This window comes from Chrysoperla carnea, chromosome 3 (assembly GCF_905475395.1).
Source record: "Chrysoperla carnea chromosome 3, inChrCarn1.1, whole genome shotgun sequence".
Taxonomy (NCBI): domain Eukaryota; kingdom Metazoa; phylum Arthropoda; class Insecta; order Neuroptera; family Chrysopidae; genus Chrysoperla; species Chrysoperla carnea.
Genome location: NC_058339.1, coordinates 32,020,682 through 32,044,394, shown reverse-complemented (window position 1 = coordinate 32,044,394; position 23,713 = coordinate 32,020,682). Strand labels below are relative to the sequence as shown.

At 28.0% G+C, this 23,713-nt stretch overlaps 1 protein-coding gene across 5 annotated transcripts in view; it reads left to right on the top strand.

Annotated features, from left to right (window-relative positions):
• Positions 1–23,713, top strand: part of LOC123296455 (RNA-binding protein Musashi homolog Rbp6) — a 1,436,510-nt gene that overhangs the window by 1,014,309 nt on the left and 398,488 nt on the right. For all 5 annotated transcript variants that reach the window (XM_044877934.1, XM_044877933.1, XM_044877932.1 and 2 more), the window contains one exon: positions 3,605–3,697. In XM_044877934.1, the coding sequence (XP_044733869.1) occupies positions 3,605–3,697 (93 nt within the window). The remainder of the gene's footprint in view (positions 1–3,604; positions 3,698–23,713) is intronic.

The window sequence follows — 23,713 nt, the reverse complement described above, 5'->3', positions numbered from 1 at the left end:
CCTTTAATTGGCTTTTTGCAGGCGTTGTATAAATAGTTGGATATTATGAAACCATAAAAACTTACAACAATACTGTAGTTTTAAATATAAACTAAAGATTTTCCCTCGCAAAATTCAAATAGCAGGCTTCTCATATTTTGCTTTACTATGGTCCAATTTGAAGGAAAATCTGGTGGGCGAAATTCCTAATGAATCTTCACCATTATTTAAAAATTCAAGCTGCTTAAATAATATGTTAATGATGAGCCAGATTTTTACTGTCTCTTGCACACTTAGTATATTGTTTTGGTCTTTCTCTTACATATTTAATCTTGGTCTTGCAAGTTTTAGTACTCAAATATTGTATGACAAACTCGATGAATAATATCATAAGACCAATTGCAAAAGACAAAAAGAGTCAAATTTTGTCTTGCTTCCTACTTGCAGAATAAGACTTTGTATAAACATTGTTACAGCACAAGTTTAAGTATGCTTTTTTTTCCAAAAAGTTTGTTAACACGCACACTTATACGCTTACTCACAGCGTAGATGTCTCAAACGATAGATGTCATATGATTGTTCCTTTCTATTTTTTAGATGAACACAGTAACTTTCGATCAAAGGTTTACTACAAAACAACCGACATTCAAATCTAAACACTATAAAGCTATTTAAAAAATAAACGTTAAATAAGAATTATTATTTGAAATGGATAATTTCACTTTTGTTTCATCTGTTCTGTAACAACTAAAATGGGTTTTTTTTGTTTGTATGTTTTTTATTAATGTTTTAAACTTAATGCGTTAAACTATTAAATGTGATTCATTCCTATTATTTTAAACATTATGTTTATTATTATTTAAATATACAGGTTATGGGTTCAGGATTTGAATAGTATTACTTACAACCTCCATGCCTAGTTTAACTTTTTTTTTTTACTTTTACTTTTCTTCGATATTAACTTTAAAATATTAGAAGTTAAACATAATGTCACAATACCCACATTTAAAGCTATAGTCCTAGTCTATAGTCAAAACCTGTTCTAAAGCAACAATATAATTTGAAAAATATATTTTATTAACCTATAAAAAGAGATGTAGGTAGCTTGAATGGTGCTTTGGTTAACATACACACGGAGGTAAGAGGATAATAGTGATTTACCATCTTTCCGCTAGTAATTTCAGCGCGCCAATTATCAAGGGTGAATTTTGTGCAAATATTTTTCAAAAAAAAGTATTCTTATTATATTTTCGTTTCTCGTTGGCATATTATCGGATCGTTAAATGGGACAGTAGACAAGTGACCAAGTTACCTGCCAATTCAATTCTATACAATTTCATAGAAAATTTAAAAATATCAAATATGAAAACCATGGTCTTGATAATCGACTTATTTATTTTGTCAAATATGAAAATAATTAATAATGTAAAATACCTATATTTAAAATATAAACACAATACAACCAAAAAATAAGCAAAAAAATTAAATTTTTGTTTACTAAACAGAAATAAAATTATAACAGAAAAAAAAAATCATAATAAGCATATTTTCCTCGAAAATATTCATATATAAATAATAAACACTTATCATTTTTGTTAGAAAAGTAAACAATCTTTTTATTTATGAAAAAAACATCTTTAGAGAACGAACACACATAAAATACAAAATAAAATGGCTTCATTAAATTATTTTTCATATTAATTAAAAAATTTATAATCAGCAAGAATTTCTTACATGACTTTTTTTATATTCAAAGATCAAAATCTTTATACATTGGGTTTGAAATGTAAGCATTTGAAATGTAAGCATATTATATCCTTCTTAATAATATAAATAGGAAAGTTAGTCCAGCTGTCTGTCAGCTTAACTGTTGTCCTATATAGGAATGAAAAAGGGGTGATAGGGTCCAAGGGTGGGAATGCGAAGGCTTAGAGAGGAATTATATGTTTTCATCTTTGACGGTTAAACTTATTTTTGAAGAACTTCTGAGTATATGCTAATTTATTTTCTGAAAGTCTACTACTATACAGTAAGCTTCAAGCTCGAAGACTAAGACCATGCCAAAGACTTTTTTAAGAGCTTTGAACGAATAATGAGTTTAAAGGGGTTGGAAAAAGGAGGGAAGAGGCTTAGTGCGAAATGATACGATGTGTTGTATAATGAATCAAAGATTGTTATTTTATTTTTTACTTTAACAACAAAGCAGGCGTATAACGGCTAGTATACATTTAAACAGTAAAGTTTGTTTATCATGATAAAAACAAGGAGCTATGGTGGATAACTTTTTGAAGCTGGAAAATAACTTTCTGAATTACCGCTTGAATATTTTCTCATCATAGAAATTACATACTTTATTAATATTAAATTAAAAATTCCATACTGTATGTTTTCTTTTTCCCACTGTAAATTATTTACTAACTATCGATTTCGTAGAAAATCTAATAGCATCAAGACCTTCACCATAATTTAATTGGAACTTGACATATAAGTTTTTCGTTAAACTATATTTAAAATTTTTGTATGCCATTATGATCCAACCACATGGATATCTTGCTTCTAGATACTCAAATTGAATAGCGAAGTATGTGATTAGAAAGATGATGGCATAGATAGAGGACATTGCTTCGAATTCATAGTTTAACGAAATATTTATTCTCTATACATGCGTTTTCAATTTTGACTCGATGTAAATACATTTTTGTTTAAAATGATAAAATATTTAATTTTGATTTTCGAGGTGAAGAAAATTACCTTATATCAAGTAGTTAATAAAGTTTGTTCATCATGATAAAAATAAAAAGTTTTTTTGATTAATAAGAGTAACGTTCATTTTCTCTCTGATAACAATATTTTAACATATAATCCTTAATGTCTGTTTAATGATTGACTCCAATAAAAAATGGTAATAAAATTTTGATTCTGTGAAATGGATTTTTAATATAATATTATTCTATTCTATATCACTCTTTTCATTTTAATTACGAATTTATCTATACGACTTAGAAATATACAAACAGTTAAGGTATCAGGGACGGTAAAGAATCGTTAATCTAAAAATGGAATTGTTTATGTTTAAAATAATCGTTTAAAATATCGTAACAATTTTCACGTGATTGGAGCTTCTTTGAGTTGAATATTTCCATTTTATTCACAAAACGTTTCAAAGATTCCTGAAACTCTTATTTTTAGCAATAAAAAATTTAAAGAAAGGATTTTTTAAGATCAGTTTCGTTTACATCGTTTAATTAGTTCAGAAGCTTTTTGCTGTTGCTAAAAAGAAAAGAATACTTGTTTATAGGGAGACTGTAACTTTAATATGATTTGGTTTTATAATTTAAGAATTTAATTTATATTTGCCAGATAGAAATTCGATTGCCTTACTTGCGTGTCCACGCTACCTGTATCGCTCTTGCGAGCTGGACGTACTTCTTCCCTACCATAGCTAGCTCAGTATCAGTAGTAATTATTGCATTAGGTGGCATAGATTTTGAGCGGTGTCAAAGTAGAATTTTTTTTTCCAAAAAGTAGATTACCAAATATAAAATTGAATGCTCTAGAATTATTAAGAAAATAAATTTTAAGCTATTATACAAAATTACTAAACGAAATGTTTTATTTATTTCAGATGGTGACTAGAACGAAGAAAATATTTGTTGGTGGCCTTTCAGCGCCTACAACACTTGAAGACGTCAAGAGTTATTTCGAACAGTTTGGACCGGTAAGTAAAATATTATTATTATACTTTATAATTCTATTAATTAATCACTCGGTATCTTATGTTTGATCAATCCTTTATCGTTTCTTAAATGAATAAAAGATCCCGCTGATTTATTTACAACATCATGTTCAGAGGAACAACAAAAAACTTGCAACCCTTGAACGAACCAACAATATGTGTTATAAATTCTCAATGATTCGATATAAGTTGTAAATACGGTAAGAGTTACTAGTAACAGTAGTGCCAACCCATTTCGTATTTCCGAAAGCATCTGTCGAATATTGTTCAATATATATATATATATATATATATATATATATATATATATATAGAATCAAATAAAAACACATACAATTTACGTGCTCATTTTGAGAAAAGAAATATTCTCATCTTTTTTTTGTTGGTACAACTACTTTCTTAGAGGAAAATCATTAATTTTGTTATGTCTTTATTTTGTATGATGCGATAGTTATAGCCTCAATTACAATAGGGCGTGTTTATTGGTTACTTTTTACTATAAGCCCTATGTTGATATTGACTCGATTAATATTGTCTTGTGTTCATTTTCACTTTTGGTTTTTTTGAGAAAATTAATTTTATCTACGTTCTTAATGCGGTAAATTCATTATTTTCTCCTAAGATATAGAAGAGTCACCGTTCAAATATACAATCAACAAAAAATTTTTTTTTTGGAATCTTCAAAAAATATAAATACAATCTTTATAAAGCCCATTTTTAATGTCCATAGGTAATACTCACATAAATTTTAAGAATCCCTCTAAAAAGCATCTATTGCTTACTTCGATAATTCTCATTGAAGATTGCTCCAAAAAATGCTTCTTTATAATAATTAATATAATTATCAGAACATACCCAAAGAACAATTTTTTGCCGAATTGCAACATTTGATGGCGTCTAGATCAGCCCTCTCCCCATGTTCGATTAAATGATCGATATAGTTCGGTAATTTCAATAAATAATGGATAGCTACATAATCATCAATAAAATGTTCCTAAAATGTCCTAAAGAGTCGTAGCTTACATTACTTAATATCTTTACTTTATTTGTTAAATTTAATAGTACCATAATTCCTTAACTATTAGGTTTTAGACTAAAGTCGAAAAGGTACTTTCGACTTAAAATTGTTCAGAGAATACACTCTTAAGCTATGACCATCGAGTCACGGGCACCCTGTATAAACTACATTATGTGATAAAAAAGTAGGTTACGTGAATTTTACACGTTAGCTTATTGAAAAACAAAAGCTTTTTTGGCACAAGGAAAGCAGTTCTGGTAATGAGTATTTACACACAATAATGAAAAAAACTTTATTCATGTTATCACATTACTGTATACCTATAAAAATTACTTTACAATGATTTCGTAAGAAAATTAAATAATATTTTCAACAATACATCGAATATAATCTCGAATTGAATGATTTCGTTTCTGTCGATAGAGTGTCTCCAAGTTTCACAAAATATATATTCTATATATTAACGTTACACTGTGTTCGTGTTTAATTAAACCTAGCAATCAATCACTTCAATGTTCGATTCTCCGACATTTATAAAATAGTGTATATATCGTAGGTATATATTGTATACATATACATACCAGAATATGAGCATAGAATTTCAAATAAATCTACCCAAATTTTACCTCATTTATCTTTTTTGTACCAGCACTTTTCATATACAAGGTGTTACAGAATTACACGATGTTATTTTACATGGCTTTACATTTCATTAGCCCAAAATATTCTTACAAAATTAAGCATTCCAAACTTGGTACTTAACTTAATATACCCCCGATATATTTCATAAATAAGATATAGATGATATCGTATTTTTTATCGAAACTAAAAAACCCACATTTAGATAAATTTAAAATTGTATTAGTGAAAAACTTAATAACAAACCAGAATAAATTGAACGATAGTTTCCATATCATATCTCCTAAAGTTATTTCAAAAATTTTTGTTAACCACTAGCAGACCCCCGTGAACTTCGTTTCACCTACAATTACCTTATTTGATTATAACTTTTGATCAGCGACTAATATTTTAAATTAACACCTCCTGCAACTCGAATTTTTAATTAATAGCTAATATACTATTGCTTGGCTAATTAAAAACGCTACTACTTAAGTTACCGATTTTCAATTTATAAAGAAATATTCCTTACATACTGCTAGTGAGGAGAATAATAAGAGTTACCTTTTATAAATATTATAGACCACACGAAGTTAAGAAAACCTTAGTAACATATATTGATCCATATTTGCCCATAAAATTGTATATGGCTTCCATATACAAACTATCATTCCTTTTTTTCAACTGCTTTGAGTTCGGGGTACGGGGGTGAAAAATACTTGACAACCTTTTGTCATACATGTTATTAAAATCGGTCTAGCCGTTTCGAAGAAGTTTAAACATAAATATCGTGATACGAGATTTTTATGTATTGAATAAGTTAACATTTTCTAAAACAGAGCTAGGGGGCTTTAAGATTTCTATTCAAAATTGCTTCATAATTTTGAAACATTCTGTATATGTACTGTGTTCAGGTTTATATTTTTGGTGTGTTAAGTGTGTGTTATGGACTGGTAGCATTTCACATAAAAAATATAAAATAATTAAGTACTTTATTCATTCATATATGTAAAAACATTAATAATTTTTTTTATCAAATCAGTTTAATATTTATAACATGGTGTTTTTTTTTTTGTTGGAAATTATTATCCGTATATTTTTCATTAAATTTTACTGAATAAATTGACAATCCCAAGGCTATCATTTATTTTCTAAAATAGAATTTTAAATATATTATTTTGCGATATATATTTAATTCGTCAATATGTTTTTAATGAAAGTTACTGAACAAATAAAGTCAATCAAATCAGACAATCTTTATATAAAATACAAATTTATAAATTTTATTTTTAGAATTTCGTATTCTGATATTTTTATGTAAATGACACATTTCTTAAAAATTTTAACATAAAAAGGAGTAAAACCTGTTAAAAAGGAAAAAATGAACTGGTTCTTATATGATACTTTTATGATTAAAACAACAGATATTTTTTCATAAATACAGTTTTAACATTTTATTTGACCAGCGTTCAAAACTATATTTTGCCGGTTAATTTTGCAATCACCACTTTAACTGAGTAGAACTATTAAAGTATATTTATAAAATTGCCCATGACTTAGTCTAATTTGCTTTGTGTATCTATGTTTTCCGCTATAAAAGTACATATTTTTATGAACTAAGTGCACATGTAACTAGAATAAGTAATGCATTTTCCTCTTAGAAGAACGACTATACTACTTTACTTAGAAACTTGGTGTTTTGAAAACATTGAACATCGAATATTCGACATTTCCTTGATGAAACAATAAGTATGAATAATAGACACTTGCAAATATTGAATACCTTAATTTTTAAATATTTAATTTTTATTCAAATAGACAAGAAAAATTAGAAATGTGTTTTTTGTTAACTTTTCATAATTATATATTTTCATAAGTACACTTCTTTGATTGTTTTACACAGATAAAAGTATATGTTTCAAATAATCAGTTTTGAGTTTTTTTTTTAAATGTAAGAAGAATATCTGATAATCTTGGATGAACAGATGTGTATAAATTGTATCCACTTCATCCTCTTTTATGAAATGTCAAAACAATAAATACACTTTTTTAAATTTTTTATGTATATATGTTTATAAATTATAGCTCCTGTGTTATTCTGATGTATGAGATATATTTTTATCAAGTTTCATTCAAATTCATTCAGTAGTTTTTTGTGTTAAACTGTAACAAACAAACAAATAACCTTACTTTCACATTTATAATATAAAGATATCTTGAAATATTGACATTAATATCAACGACCAGAGGGCCTAGTGTCTTTGGTAGCAGTGCATCGGAAGGTTGGCTAATCGCAATGCATTCACGTAAATAGTATTTTTGAAATAACATTTTATTTTCGAAAAATACACAAAGTTTCTCTTAGCGAGACTAAAAATTAAGAATATAAATTATAGTTTAAAAAACTAAAAATTATCGTACAAAAAAGTGGATATTACCTTTTATTGAAATGTAAAATTCTTGGGGTTGTCGATATCTGTTAAGTCAGCTAATTCGATTAATCAAGGCTGTCTAGAGCACCACACTTTCAATTTTATTTAACAGTAAAAATTACTATCCACTTTTTAGTGCAGCAAAGCGTGTTTTTAGTTTTTGAACTATAATTTTTTTATAAAAAAAAACAGCGCTGCTTTGCCTTCAATACTTTTTTTTTTCCTTCCAACACCAAATAGTTCGTCGATTTTACTTTTTATAAATTGTTTGTAAAGTTTTAAAGTAATTTTTTATGGATGGTACTTATCAATAAATCACATTATCCTTTTTATTTATGGAAGTCATTTAAAACAAGAGCATGCTTTTCAAAATGAAATTAAGTGAATTAGTTTAAGCTTCACAAACGGTAGAACACATTTAATATAATAACATACACTTTATTATTTAGTATAATCACTAAACAGTGATGCTGTAATTCTCTAGTAAGTAAATTTTCAGTAATAGTTAACGACTCTCGAACAAGATAGACAAAGAAATGAGTTAAAATAAAGTTTTTGGTAAAAGATAAATGTATTTTGCAAAAGGTGTTTGATGTTTCTTCCATCCTATATTCTATATAGTATTTACCGAGTGTCTTAGACCACATGTTCACCGCCATTTAATATTCAAAATATGTTAGTAAATGATCCGTTTAGTACTGTCTTACAAATGCATTTTACAGAAACCAAATGTAACTATGTAATTCATTTCTGTAAAGGGTAATCAAATTTTCAATAATGTTTCCCTACCTCAACTAGTATGAGAACGTGTCTAAATGGGTCACTTAAAATCGGGATCGGGAGTGGGAAACACTTTTCATCGAACCGTTATTTGCTATTGAAATCCAACTAAGACAGACGGACAGATAGACAGACGGACCAACCGCTAGGCAGGCAAACAGACAGACGAACAGACAACCTAGAATGGACTTATTAGATGATTTTATGAACACCTATACCAAAATTTTGTCCGTAGCATCAATATCTTTAGTGATACAGACTTGGGACTAAACGTAGTATACCTTGATATATTTCATATATACATGGTATAAAAATAGGGATGTAGAAGTGTCTGAAAACACCTGGTATAAGAAACGAAAAACCCACATTGTAAAGTTTATAATATAGTTCGTTCGTTAGTCATTGTTGGTTTGGATAACTTTGATTTCGTAATTTCCGGGCTCATAAAACAATAAGGCGTCATCATTATATGTATGATGGTTGGTGGTGGTGTTGTCTCTTCTTCGTCTTGATTGCCATGGATGTTACTCTGCTTAGATAACTATACTGACGCGTAGTTTATTATTATAATATAGAGTAGTTTTTCTTCTCTATATACTCACTCTTCTATATGAGACAGATGGAAACATCTGTTCGTATTTAACGTCAGTTTTAAAGTTTCATACTTGATGACGGTAAAAGAGTGGAAATTTCATTACCGGCCTACTTACCATTACTGGATTTTTTATGTGTAAGGAATAAAGAAAATTTAATATTGTTATTTTATTATGATTTTTTAAAGGCGTGCGTACATATTAGTCAAAGTTTTTGTAAAAGTGATTAAAGTTCATCATTTATTTCGTCCAAAAGAGCACCGAGAAAAGTTGCTTCATAAGGTAAGTACGCGCAGAGTAGCAGGTAAAATTTTTGTTTTTCTAAAAATTTGGGAGAAGTTGTCTTAACTTATTCAACGTCTGGAACCCAATTTTAGCCTGTTATTGCAGTTATATTTTAAGCTTCCCGTTGTCGCTTGATATATTGATTTTCCCAACTTCTTGTATTTTATATCATCGGTACACATTCTAGGAATTTAAGAGAAAATATTTCTGGATCTGGCGACTATATCTATTAATATAATAAAGCTCGTAGGACGTGATATTATGTAACGAATTAGCAATGATGAAATTTATTTTTATTTATACTACCTGTAAGTTTCGTAAAGTAAATACTTTAAATGCGAAAGGAAGCATGTTTGTTTGTTGGTTCGTTTGTTTGTTTGTTTGTTACGCTTTCACGCTAAAACTAGCGAATGGTTTTTAATGAAACAGTATAGCAGTATAGCTCATACTTCAGAATAACACATGAGACTTAATTTATAAAGATATATTAATAATAAAAATAAAAAAAATTTAAAAATTAATTTATTTGGACATTACCATAAATTACAGATTTCTGTAAAAGTAGTCCAAAAAAGTACTTCACGGCCATCTTATCTGATATTCTCAATGAATAATTACGACTATTATACATTTAAAAAAATAGAAAACCATACATATATTTAACCTGTGTAAAACAATCCTTACCATTATTTCGAGTTATAAGCGAGTGCAATTTTATCAATCTTTACTTTTAAACCCAGCGTAGCGCGTGGGTATCACTCTAGTATAACATAAAATTACTATAAACAAAAACAACTATTACTTTTCCAGCTTTACTTGAATATATTAGAAATAAACATGAATAAAAGTAAAATACGTGGAACAATAAAATAATTAATGATTTGAAAACATTCACATATAAATGGTTACTTGCTTCAAGTTATTATATGGTTTGTTTTTATACAAAATTATATATTATGAAATGAAGTAAAGTGTCAGAATTCTTAATTTATTGAAATAATACAATTAATAAATTGTGAATTGTGATGATTAATGGAAATTCTGTCCTTGCCAATTTAAATATAATATAATATTTAAAACAATATGATATTTAAATATACATATAAGGGATAATGTAATGCCAGGAATCAAAATTTATAAAGTAAGGTATATTTTAGTACGTTTTTTAAATGAATACTAACAATATTTGTAACACAATTTTCCATCGATTTGAATTTTATATTCAGGAGTATATCTACCCATTTAGTACAAAATGCCCATTCTTACACGTCACTTTTTCTACTCTCTTTCTTTTCTCACACCCGATTTTTCTACTTTTTGGGTCAAAATTACCTTATATACTGAGTGTTATCGAAATTGGAGATTACAAAAATTTCTCGATTTTTTGCAAATTTTACCCCTTTGAAAAAAATCGAGAAAAACGCAAAAAAATTTTTCGAATTTGATGAAACTCGGTGGATGGGGTTATTTTGATCCAAAAAGTATAAAAATCAGGTTAATTTAATGATTGGACCTATAGAAATTTACAATGTCAGCGAGTATCATGGGCAAAATTTCATTTTCAAAAAAGATAGAGTTCCCCTCTAAAAAATTATAATTCGTAAAATTGTGAACAAAAAGGAGGATTAGTGAGGGTTATAACGTGACAGTCTTTGTTTATAAAGGAGAAATTGCCCTTCAAAACACGTGGGTACCTGCTAGTTGACTATAAAATAGCAATCGATATGTCACCAATAAGTAGTTGTTTAGGTAGAATAGAATTTTAACACAATTGTGAAATTGTTAGTAACATGTATTATTTTTAGCAGGTATTTCTATTTAGTTTAGTACTAATTGACATTCATAATTATTTTACAAATTGCCTGTATTTTAGTAAGCAAACTTTGTTTTTGTGTATTTCTTTATCTGTCCAGGTAAAAGTATGTCGAAAAACTGTTAAGTTATTCACAGTAAGTGGCATTCAGGGTACTACACATTACCCTATATAAAAATATATTATTACACCTCGTAGGATATTAATAAATTAGTTATACATACATGAGGCGACTAACACTGTGTTCATTTTAAAATCATCCTTTTTTTATTAATAATTAATTATTTTGTATTACACCACAAGGGGTTCTTAATTTTGTTCATTAGTGATTGAGAATCGATCGGTTTTATGTTTGTCACGATATAATTCATCACAGGAAGTTTTCATTGGAAAAATGAAGCGTATAGCTTAGATAACAAAATAAAAATGGATGTTTAAGAGTTAGTTTAATTAAAGAACACCTAAATTTTTACTATAACACAAATGACGGACATTTGTCCGTCATTTGTGTTATAGAAAGTGTTGTAGAAAGATTTTCTAATAATGTTTTGAAATAAGTCAACAATATATCATAAAATAGCTAGATGAAATCGTTGGCTAAAAGTATTATAAAAAATAGGATCTGAATAAAGTTTTATTTCGTTTCCTAAAAATATTATTGACAGTCTGGTGTTTGTTTTCAAAAATAGTATTCTCACTAATAGTTATTATTGTAGTTTTGACATAAATATCATTATTTTAAAAGCATTTATTTAAGCCCAATCAACTAATATTGACAAAGCAAACCAACACGTTTTAAACATTATTATTTTGGATTAAACGAATTCAAATTTTTACACAATTTTTTTTATGTATAAACATATTTCTATTTATCATCATAAAGGTTTACCAATAAAAGTAACGGATTTTAATTTTCTATTATTTATGTGTGTTTAAAAAAAAAGTAAAACAATTTTCTACAAAAAAACACAAATTAAGCTTTAAGTTGGAAAACTCCACATTTCAAAACATTCAATTAACATTTTTAGTAAACATTTTAATTTTTTAAAACTATTCTTTATTATGTTTACGTATAGTACCTACGTAGTTCTACTTTTAAGTTATAGTTTGATAAAAACCGTTAAGTTTGGAATTTGAAAATTTGTATTCATTCATTTGTATTTAAATTGATTTGTTCCTTAAAAATTGTTTGTAAAATACTAACAGATAGAACTTCTCTCGTCGATAATTTTCGTTATCATAGAAATTTTTACGTGTTTCCATTCTGAGATTGCGTCGCCTTAAACGAGGTAATTAATCTTTTGCCTTTTCCCACTTTCAATCAAACAATTTTCTTACTTTCTTTACTTTTCTTACAATTTTTATTACGAGTATTTATTTACCGAAATGTATCTGAACAATGTATCGTTGATTAGTCAACGTGTTTCAACTAATAAATTTATAATATTTGTATTAATAATATCATACATACGTAATAATGTATTGTAATACACATTTAATAACAATTCATTCTGTATACAGGTTGATTTTTCAAAAGTGTTCAGCAAATGATTTCAAAAAGGAATTTTAATAATAATGATCGGTCTTTTTCTAGTTTTATATGCATCTTCTGGGTCAAACCAGGGCGAACTTTGGGTCAAAGAAGGGTTAAAAGGAACTACATTAATTTTGTCCCAGAATTCTTTCTACTTTAAGACAAAAGTTGCTTTTTTAGAACAAAGAACTAGAATCTAGTACTAAAACTATGTACCAAGTAAATCCATTTTTAAAAACGAAGTTGACCTCTGGTTGATCTGTAAGGCGCTCCTGAAAAATAAAACTAGGCAAATTTTTTTCATTTGCCTCGATAATAAAAAAAAAAACCGTACTTTACCGTTTCTAAAAAAAGCAGGAAACTTTAAAAAAATTATCCTGTGCATGTATGTACATACGTATGTTAAAAACGTAGGTATGTATAAGCATGGTATGTAAACTAAAGTAACTTTAAACATACATAAACTAAAGTTTAAAGTAAACATTGATATCGTTATAACAATTTAAGGTGAGAAAATGTATGTATATTAACTTTAATTTACGTTTTATTATAAATGATATGTAACGTCAATTAAAATATTGTATACCTTACGTATTTCTAACCCAAGTATATTTACGTTGTACGTACGTTTTACTTGAATACATACCTTCGTGTATACTCTATCTACAGCTACAGTAATTAAACTTGCCAATCAATTTTTGTTAGCTGTATATAAGTATATAAAAAAAATATTTACCAAAAAACGTTTAAAAACAAACTTTTATAATGATTGTTTTTTTACGTATTATATTTCACATAATTTATTAACAGTAAATCAACTAAACGAAAAACGTTTCACAGAAAATTTTAAACAGAATCAATATCACAAGGGTTATAAAGGTTAGCTACGGAGTAAAAAAAAAGTTACTCAAAAAATACTTTAATCGCACTTTCTCTTTCTTAACTCTTGTATTTTATGAGCTCATTTTATCACTCAAATCACATTTATCTCTCATTAGATGCTCCTTATTATTTAATCTTCTCTATTGAATTGAAATGATTGTCTTTTTACCCGACTGTCGAAGAGTCCTAATTTCGCGCGTATCTTGTATGTATGTATGTACATTTGGTTGTGAATTTCCTTATTACCTCATGTCTTCCAAACGGCTTAATGGATCTCAACATTTGATATATCATTATATTTGTCTCTAAAATCCAAGGGCTCTAGATAAGTGTTTGAAAAGCAAAACAAAAAGTAACATCTTAATAAAAAGAATTAACAAAATATATCGATTTGGCTATCAAAATAAAGAAAATTAAAAGGGAATTTCAAAAATTTATATTTTATTTGAATATACTTTATATTTGGAGGCAGATATAATCGTATAATTTTTCGAATTACCCTCCGAGCCACGCATAAGATCCATCTCAAAGCATAAAACGAATTTGCAGATACATACATAGTTTTGATTTTTTTGTCTAAAATATTTGATGTTGTTACACAGAACTTTCTTGTTTGGTTATAAACTAATCGAAATGAATTTCTAATAAAAGTATAAAACAGAAGGTGTAAAAGCAGATGTATTAGTATTCAATCCAAAAGTTAATCATTTTAAATTTTGTGGTTTTTTAATAAGACAGTTAAATATTAAAAGTTAAAAAATTTTTTAAAAATTCCACCCGCTCATTTTTCTAATTACCATTTAGGTTTAAAGAAAACCAACACTCTAACTAAAATGCATTAAGTTAAATTAAAAGTTATTAACCTCTTGTTACTTAAAAAAGGATGATCAATTCTGCGATGCGAAGCTCGATGATTTTTTCACGAATAGTGGAATGGATTATCGAAGTTGGTCTTGAATATAGTTCACAATCACCAAAGAATTAGCTTTCGTATTTAGTTAAATTACAGCTTGTAGATCAATTATATAATATTATTCAATAAATATATTCCCACGATTCACATATATTATATTATTATACAAATACAATGTTTCATAATTTTGAATTAGATAATAAATTAAGTGATACTGTTAATAGTCAAAACCATTCTGGATTATCCAGGTATATTCATAATTTACCTACCTATTCCATTAAATTTGTGTAGAATACAAGATGAGACATTTATTTTGACCATGGTTGTTTTTATGAAAAGATATTTCACAAATTTTCGAACGGCAACCAATATTATTAGAGAACTATTAGCAGGTAGGGTAATTAAAACTCTCTCTGTTCATTATTAATTTCCAAATAGGCGCCTAACCTAAGAGTGTTAACTAACGCTGGATTCACGTCAGTAAAGCAACCGAATTTTTGACTGTATGTATTAAAATATCTTTTTCAATTCCAACAATACTTAAATGATTTGAAGTAAATATGTCTAATATGATGTTAGCAACGGCAAAATTGTCTAGCAATTAAAATTGATATTGCTAAAGAACATGAAAAGTGATTTTAAACTCCGTAATTTTCGCAATTTTTTCGGGAATGCGTACTAGTAGTCGCTGCAACCTCTTTAGGTGAAATACGTACTTTATCCTTATCTTACTTTAATAAGAAAGTAAAAATATATTTCAAAATTCAACCTTAAAATCAACGTTTTCGTGGCGTTGAATTTAAAAAAAGTAATTTGATAAGTAATTTTCTTTTAAACCATTTGGTAAAATAAATAGTTCACCTTGTACAAAGGACCAACCTACTACATAATTTCCTATAGAAATCCTATAAATAGTAAAATGTACTATGACGTCACTTATGGAGGTATATACCATACCTATATATTATGTATATACTTGCAAGTCTAACTCTAGCAATAATAATAATAATAATAATAATATAACATCACGGCCATTTTGCAAATGACATGATCTTGTTTGACGAGACTCGCCGGAGTTTAAATTGAGGTGAAGAGAAAATATAAACAGGCACAACAATGTTGGATGTTGGTTGTAGTGAGATGTATTTCTATTGTCAGATTAACATCATGGTCGTCTCAATGCAATTACCTATTATTATATACATTATGTTCTGCTCTATGGAGAAACCATACACTACTGAGCAAAAATTACGTTTTCATTCAAAAACACTCCTGCTAATCTAAACTAAAAAATACTGTAGGTGTATTATTATACTCGGTAAGTACCTTCCGGTTTTTTTTTATGAATTAAAAAAACAGACACAATGTTATAAATTAACAATGTTTTAGGATAATGAAAAATAATTCTTTCAAAAGAAAGAATCGTTTGGAAATTGTACTGAATAATAATAAAGTAATGAAGAAAAAACTACAAACTGACAGAATTTTTAAACTGGCAGCGCATCTGATTACAGCGGAAGGTTCCGAACGGTATTTTTTTTCATTCTGTATATCTTAAAGGAATGTTGACAACAGTGAAGTGGAGTATATACTGTAAAGGAGTTGCAAAATTGTTTGAAAAACTATTTTGACAGTTTCATCGAAAATCGGAAAACTCGATTAAAAATTTCGTTAAGCCTGTCTTTACCAATTTTCAAAACCCATACACATTAAGAAATATTAAATTTTCAAAACAATACAGCCACAATTTCACGTTTAAAAATAATCAGCTATCTACAAGTGTTGTTATGGTATATAGCTTTTTACTTTTAACGATTGTAGATTTTTGTCTAGTTACGTATCTTGGATTGACAATGATAATTCTATTAAATAGCAAATAGTAACGTTTAGCAATAGAAACACAGTTATAAGTACATAAATCATATTTATTGAAGACAAGGTTATATAATTTGCAAATTTAATAAGTAATGTTGCTATAGTTACCTCAAGAAGCTTACATTTCTTATTGTTGGGACAAAATTTAATATTTGAGTAGAAACTGTGTAAGTAAAAGATTTCCAACGTGCAAGTTTTGCAATAAATAATTACAAACAAATATTTTTGTGCAACTTTTTTAACCATTATTGTCACTGCGTATTAATATCAGTTGTTCTACCTAAGAAGAACGCGCTTAGAATAATTTAAATTTGATGAATCATTCTTTAATTATTACTATTCGGACTGATCAAATAATTGAAATTGAATTCGAATTTAAGGATGTACGGGCGCCAGAGCAATTTCGGATAAAAGGCTTGATTTGTTTTGTATAACGTTGGACTAAGTCTAAATCAATTCTGAAAATTTTAGGGTTGTGTGGGTTGTCGGATTATTTAAATAAATAAGTGACTTCAAAAGTAGGCATATTTAACATTGGCTTTATGGCAAAACGGTAGAGGGATGATATGTTTTCATAGCTTTCACCAAAATTATTAAGATTAAAACTTTAATAAATTATGGAAAACAAAAAATAACCGTTGTGCCCGACTAATTAAGGTTGTATGAGCACGGTAGTGGGGACACAAATTAAAAAAAAGATATATTTTCATAGATATAAATAAAGTTTCATAAGGTATTTTACATCTTATAAGGTATTAAAAATGAGTTATAATTATACAGTCAGAAACGAACTATACAAAAGCTTCAAATTAAGTATATCAATTCTTATAAGGTACTTTTGGTGTTCATTTACTTGCTTCTACTATTTTTAAAAAATTGCTTGTTTTTTACTAAATGTTTTTTTTAGAATCGTAAGTTATATAATAAAATTTTATAAAACCAAACTTCAAAGTAGGAAATAAAAATAAAACATCGAAACCCCAAAGATTGTTTACATTATATATTTTTTGTTTGTTTTAAATATATTTTTGTCGAAACAATGATTAATTGTCTTGTTTGATATATAAATAAATTTATTTTGTAATATATGGATTGTGTATAGTATTGTGTGATGCATTATTTATTAAAGTGATTTTTGATATCAATCACTTATTTATTATAAAAGTCAAATCGATTTAGTACAAACATAGTTTATGATGACATATCTGGTATATTTATGTCAATTTTGCAAATGTTTATAAATGTTATCGTAATGTGTTCGATTATTTTATTTTATTTAACACAAGCAAAAATAAATTTTTGAATGTGAAAGAAGATTGTCGCTTTTCTTAAGCATCACATTGCATTTCGATTAGTATAGTACTAGTTTGTGGCTATACAATAAATTTATTTCTAGCTTTAAAAATTTCACAAATAAACTTTTATTAAATTTCTAGTAGTAAATGTTTGCAAAATTAAAAAAGTAGATAGCAAATCATAAACTTGTTTACTTTATTTAACTTCAATTAGCAGTTCATCCATCAAGTCAAATTTGCACACTTTCCGGTTTCTGATTGAGCTGAAATTTTGCAAATCCGATGTAAATCCGATGATAATGCAAATATAACCTGATTTTTCCATTTTTTCCTACATATTTGATATACATAAGGTTTTAAGTTTTAAATTAAATTATTGAAGGAAGTTATTGTACTATAAAATACAAAGTAATTTTTCCTTACAGTCACTCAAGGAAACTAGAAATAGCTTGACTTGTAATACTTCACTGTTTGTAATAGCTTGAGGTGCTTCGAATCATTCTTTGAATGTCAAATTGAGATCCTCCAAGAAAGCCATTGGAAAAATTACTTTTGACTTTTAAGTGAAAATAAATGTTTGTTGTTTGAAACATTTTTTCCGTAAACATCCCTGTTTACCCGTGAGAACGCAAATTGTATAGTATGTATTATATGAGAATATCAGTTATGTATGTGTGACATGTTTGTATGTGTTATGTAACAGAGTAATCAACACTGTCTATACATGTTATTTCAACAATTAACTCAGTCAATTGTTAATTTTCTCTTGTTTTTTTTTTTTTTTAATTTTCATTTTTCCTTTCATTACCTTTCATTACAGAGAAGGCAATAGTGAATACACTAGTATTATTTCTGCAAACTCAACTAAAGAGAAATTTATTAAACTAAGATGAAAAATCAAATTCTGTTCTAAAAAACAAAAAAACATTCGAATTCGCCATACTGCTATGTTAATAAACTCAATCAAATATTACATTTAATAATACTTTCACATATTGAAGTCATAAATATCAAAAAAAGTTCATAGTAACGAAAGGTCGGGCTCATTATTATTTCCACAACAACTTACACGATGTAATTGTAAATAGAATGTGTTCAGTCCTCAATTCAAAATAACAACACAATAAATAAATGGACGAAGAAAAAAAGAAAGCAGAAAAAAATAGAATGTTGTAAAAGAAAATAGTGACCATTTTGCTTCATTGAATACAAACGATGTTATATTGAATAGCCAAGCTTTAGCCATCCGAATACTAGAACTATCCACTCACAATATATGTAAGATACAGAGAGAGGTAAAATGGATTTTGAAAGCTACAACTAAGCAACGAAGGTGACTATTGATACGAGAGCTGGCAACGATTTCGAAGTTTATTTTAAGAAGATCGAATTACTGCCATTATATTTTCTTTATGGAATTAAGGTACGATTTAAGTAAGTCTTGCACACGGTTGCGTTAAAACACAAGATGCGTACTTGAAATTAACATAACATTATCTTAATATATATATTTCTTGTGTGCGTGTGTATGTGACTGAACTCCTCCTAGACGGCTGGACCGATTTCGATGAAATTTTTTGTGTGAGTTCAAGGGGATTGGAGAATGGTTTAGATTTACCATTCGGTCCACTACAACTGTTTTTAAGGGTTCCACACCAAAAAAGTTAAATCTCATTAAATGGTGGGAGCGCATATAAATCATATCACATTATATTACAACTTACTATGTGTACTATGTATTTTTAATTGTCAATAGGGATTTATAAGAGCCATATGCGAGCGCAGCGAGCTCCACTGCCGAAGGCCAGGCCAAAGGTCGAAGCTCAGGCCGGTCCAATAAATGGGAGTTGAATTGGGGTTTAGCGGGATGAGTGTAGCAGACAGGCTAAAGTTTGTTTGTTTATACTCCTCATGGACTAACTAAAAATATTGTACATCCAATGGCATTACGATAAATTAAGTTTTTGTAAATTAAAAAAAAATAAATATATATGTTATAAAATGTTTTGAGTGCAAGCTTTTTCACCTTTCATTAAAATGAGTTAAAGTTTTCATTTACGATGCTGTTATTTATTTAACAAAGTAATAACTTTTCAATAATAATTTTCATCAAAGCGGTCCAGATTGTTTCAGCTCATTAAAAAAAGACGTGTGTACAGGACAACGTCTGTCGGGTCCGCTAGTTTAATTATAAAACTTAATTGTATTAAAATTACAGCCGCATTAGAATGATTTGAATTTTTTATTTATTTATTAAAATAATATATGGCGCGGTTTTTGGAATAGTAAAACGGGCAATTATAAATTAAATTACGAGGGTATTAAAAAAAAAACACAACTGGGCCATTCAACTGTGCTCGCCGGAAACTTACTAGAGCACAGTGGAGGAAGATGGTGGGAGCCTCGACAGGAGAGTATCGATTGAACTACCACCTTCATCATGTAGGTTTCTCAGATGATCCCAATTATAGCGCATGTATTCAGATATTAGTCGGATTCAGAATGTTTGAGTCCGAAATCTTGTATCGCTTAATCCTATAGATTCATTTGATTAAAATAGCATCTCCTACCCAACGTCTTACCTTAGGGTGACAAGTTGTTCTCAAGGAGGGCACAGATGACCCTTTGGTTCAAGTGTTAGGGATGATTATTAAAAATGAAACCCTAAATGAAAGAAAAAAGGTGTAATCTAATTTCATTAAGAAAGATATATTCAAAGTTAAGTCTTAAAATCAACTTTTTTGCTATGTTGCTAGCTCTTATACCATATATAGCTAGCTGACTGACCAATTCTCGCATATAAAAGTAAAATCTCACCATTCCAACGGGATCGCCTTATCGTAGTATAGTGCGATACACTATGAACAAAACACATACCTTACACCTATCCAATTGTAACAAGTGAGTTCATCAAGCGAGGTATTCATGCGATTGCGACGCTTACAGAAATTATTATTTCGAACAATTTTATATAAACCTTCTTCGTCTATTTCTATGTATACATTCTAAATCATACAGAACTAGTGACTTTACTGAAGTTTCTCTAAATATCATCTAGAATTAACTAACATTATTTCAACACATAAAATAGTTTTCTAGGAAAGTAAGTACGGCATTCGTAAATAATTTTTGCGAATTCAGATTGAATACATGCTTAACAGAATCATTAATATATTTTACCATATTGCTGCCGAAAAAAGTAGTTAATAAAAAACGAAAATCAACCCAATACATGTGGGAAGTTTACTGATCGGATTTATATTTATATATTTCATTTATTTATCAATGCAAACATTGTGCACTTCTAGAACTCAAGTAGCTTACAGAAAATTATATTAACAAAAAAAAAAAAACAATTTATTTTCCTCCAAATGATTTCTACGCGCTGAATTTTGTAATCATTTCAGCAAATTCGTAATCGCCACCGCCTTTCAAAATGAAAATCGTTAACAGAATAGTGTCCTCGAACATACACCCACGCACAAAAACATCAGTGGTCTATGTCCTGACCATTAATCCGAAACAAATGTTCAAAGTTTAGATTTTTAGGCTCATTAAAAATTCTTTACTGTATTTAAGTATTATTAGAACTTGAATTTAAAACAAGTACGAAAAATATAATTTACGCGTCCAAAAGTTTTTCTCAAGAATGATTTCTGCATGTTAAACAACTGTATATTAAAATACATCCAGATATTTTATGTATTAAATGAGCGGGAATCTCTACCAAGAAGATTAAATAGAAAATGTTGATACCTAGGTGTTTTTGAATGATTGTCATCATCGGTCACTTGTACAACATATACCTACCTACCTTCTGTATACCTACCTGTACGTACCTATATATACATTTAATAGTTGGCTTTTAAGAGAACATCACATTACAAATTCAATACATGTCTAAACGTAACATAAACCATGTAGTTGAATTCAGTTTTCACCCATCTTTACACGTAGGAGAGTATTACTAGGGAAAATGTTCATGTTCTCTTCTCTCATGGTACCATACATTTCTCATGTCTCTTCCTCTGCCTTCATCTGTGAACATCACAACAACAACAAGCTGTGGTGGATATGACCTTCAGCCCTTGATGAAATATAGTCAAATTTATTTTTCATAGCTTAATCGAAAAATTTCAAATTTTATACGTATCTTTTTACTTATACATATTAGCTCAAAAGAAATAACTTAATTGACTATAATTGACTTGCTGTTGAGTCTGCGTTTTCAACTCTACTGATTTGACTGAATCCAATGACATGAAACCACACCACCTTACTCATACATACATTCATATTAGAAAAAATTAAATCCATCTATCGACTTTCGGAAATTTGCGAAGATTGTGTCTATATTGAACATGGTACCTTTCAATTTTTTAAGAGGTTGGCTTACTCAGAAGATGTTTTAGATTCCGTTGCAAAATTCCCATATTTTATAAAAAATATTTATCTAGTTGAAAAATGACGTTCACTTCGTCCTTTTAAACACGCTTCTTTGCACATTTTTTCTAAGTGATTTTTTTTTTTCACTTTTCAATGGTATTTTTAAGAGTATCAAAATTTCAATATATATATTATAATTTAAATAATATTTATTTGTTTTTGATTTTTGAGATAATAATATTACCTTTCTATCAAAAAGTTACTCACAAGTAACTAACTGATTTTCTATCACATTCTAGGAGATTTTTTCTGTAGCACAGAAGGAAAAAAACATGTTCCAGTAAAGATTTTAGTTAAAATTCAATTTAGAAAATATATACAAATCAATTCTAAACGGTATGTTTTTATTTATACAATAACAAAAAAAAAAAAAATGTATACATTTTTATCTGATTTACATCTGTTTAATACTAAATTCACGGAATAACTGAATATCCTTTAAATGCTCCAAGGATACAAACAACCAAGCACCAAGGTGTTGAAATCTATAGTATAATATATGTGATAATATTATTTGTTATTTTCTGTGTTTTCGTAAACAATATAATATATTTTGTATGTCGATCAATAAATTTTAATTTTATAAAATAAGAAATAAATTTATATATTTTTTGATGTTTGGTATTATGTTAAAACATTTGTGCCAGATTAGAACATTACTTGATGGTTTTAAGGATTAGTAATTATTATTATTGTTATTGTTATTAAAGTCAGATCGTATGTGTATATATTTGTTTTCTGCTGGAAATTGAGAAAAAAAACCAACCTTCTTCCAATCTTTTCAATTCTTAAAACGTTATACCTTAAAATCAAATCTCATCTTTCAGTAGAATTTTGTGACTCTTAGGCAGGTTCTTAATTACTCGTCATCAGACAATCCTTCGTGTTCTTGCAACATAAGATCTCTAAGAGGTCTGAAAATTTTTTGCGTTACGATCATTCGGTGAGCAGTAGGATAAATGACAAGATTTGAATTTACTTACAATTTCATCAGCATACCGATAACTTATAAAATCTATCATCAGCGTTCATTGAAACATACAAAAATTTTTCATATTATTTCTTTTGCAATACTTCTAGAACAACCGCTATACAATGCTAACAGTTCCTTTATCCTAGCTTTCAAAAGTGGATTCATTCAAGATCATGCTTTTAGAATTAGATTTGAAATTATTTAGATTAATCAATTCCAGTTGAAAAACTAATATTGCTGAAAACGTGTTGATTAAGCTGCAATTCTGGTGATTGAGAAGAGGGACAAGGAGTAAGCGAATATATACTTCTGTAGGTTGTACCTTTAACAATGAGTAGATTAAACATAAAATATCTTCTCAATTTCTAAACAGAATGTTTCAGATTTCTTTGATTAAAATATCCATGTATGTTTAATTGAGTCTTTTTTTTAAACTCTTTATAAAATAATAGAATAACTTGGAATATGTCTCACAGTAATTACTAGACGCCAATTATTTTTATTTATAATTTGTTTTGATTTATTTTTGTAAAGTTGTGTG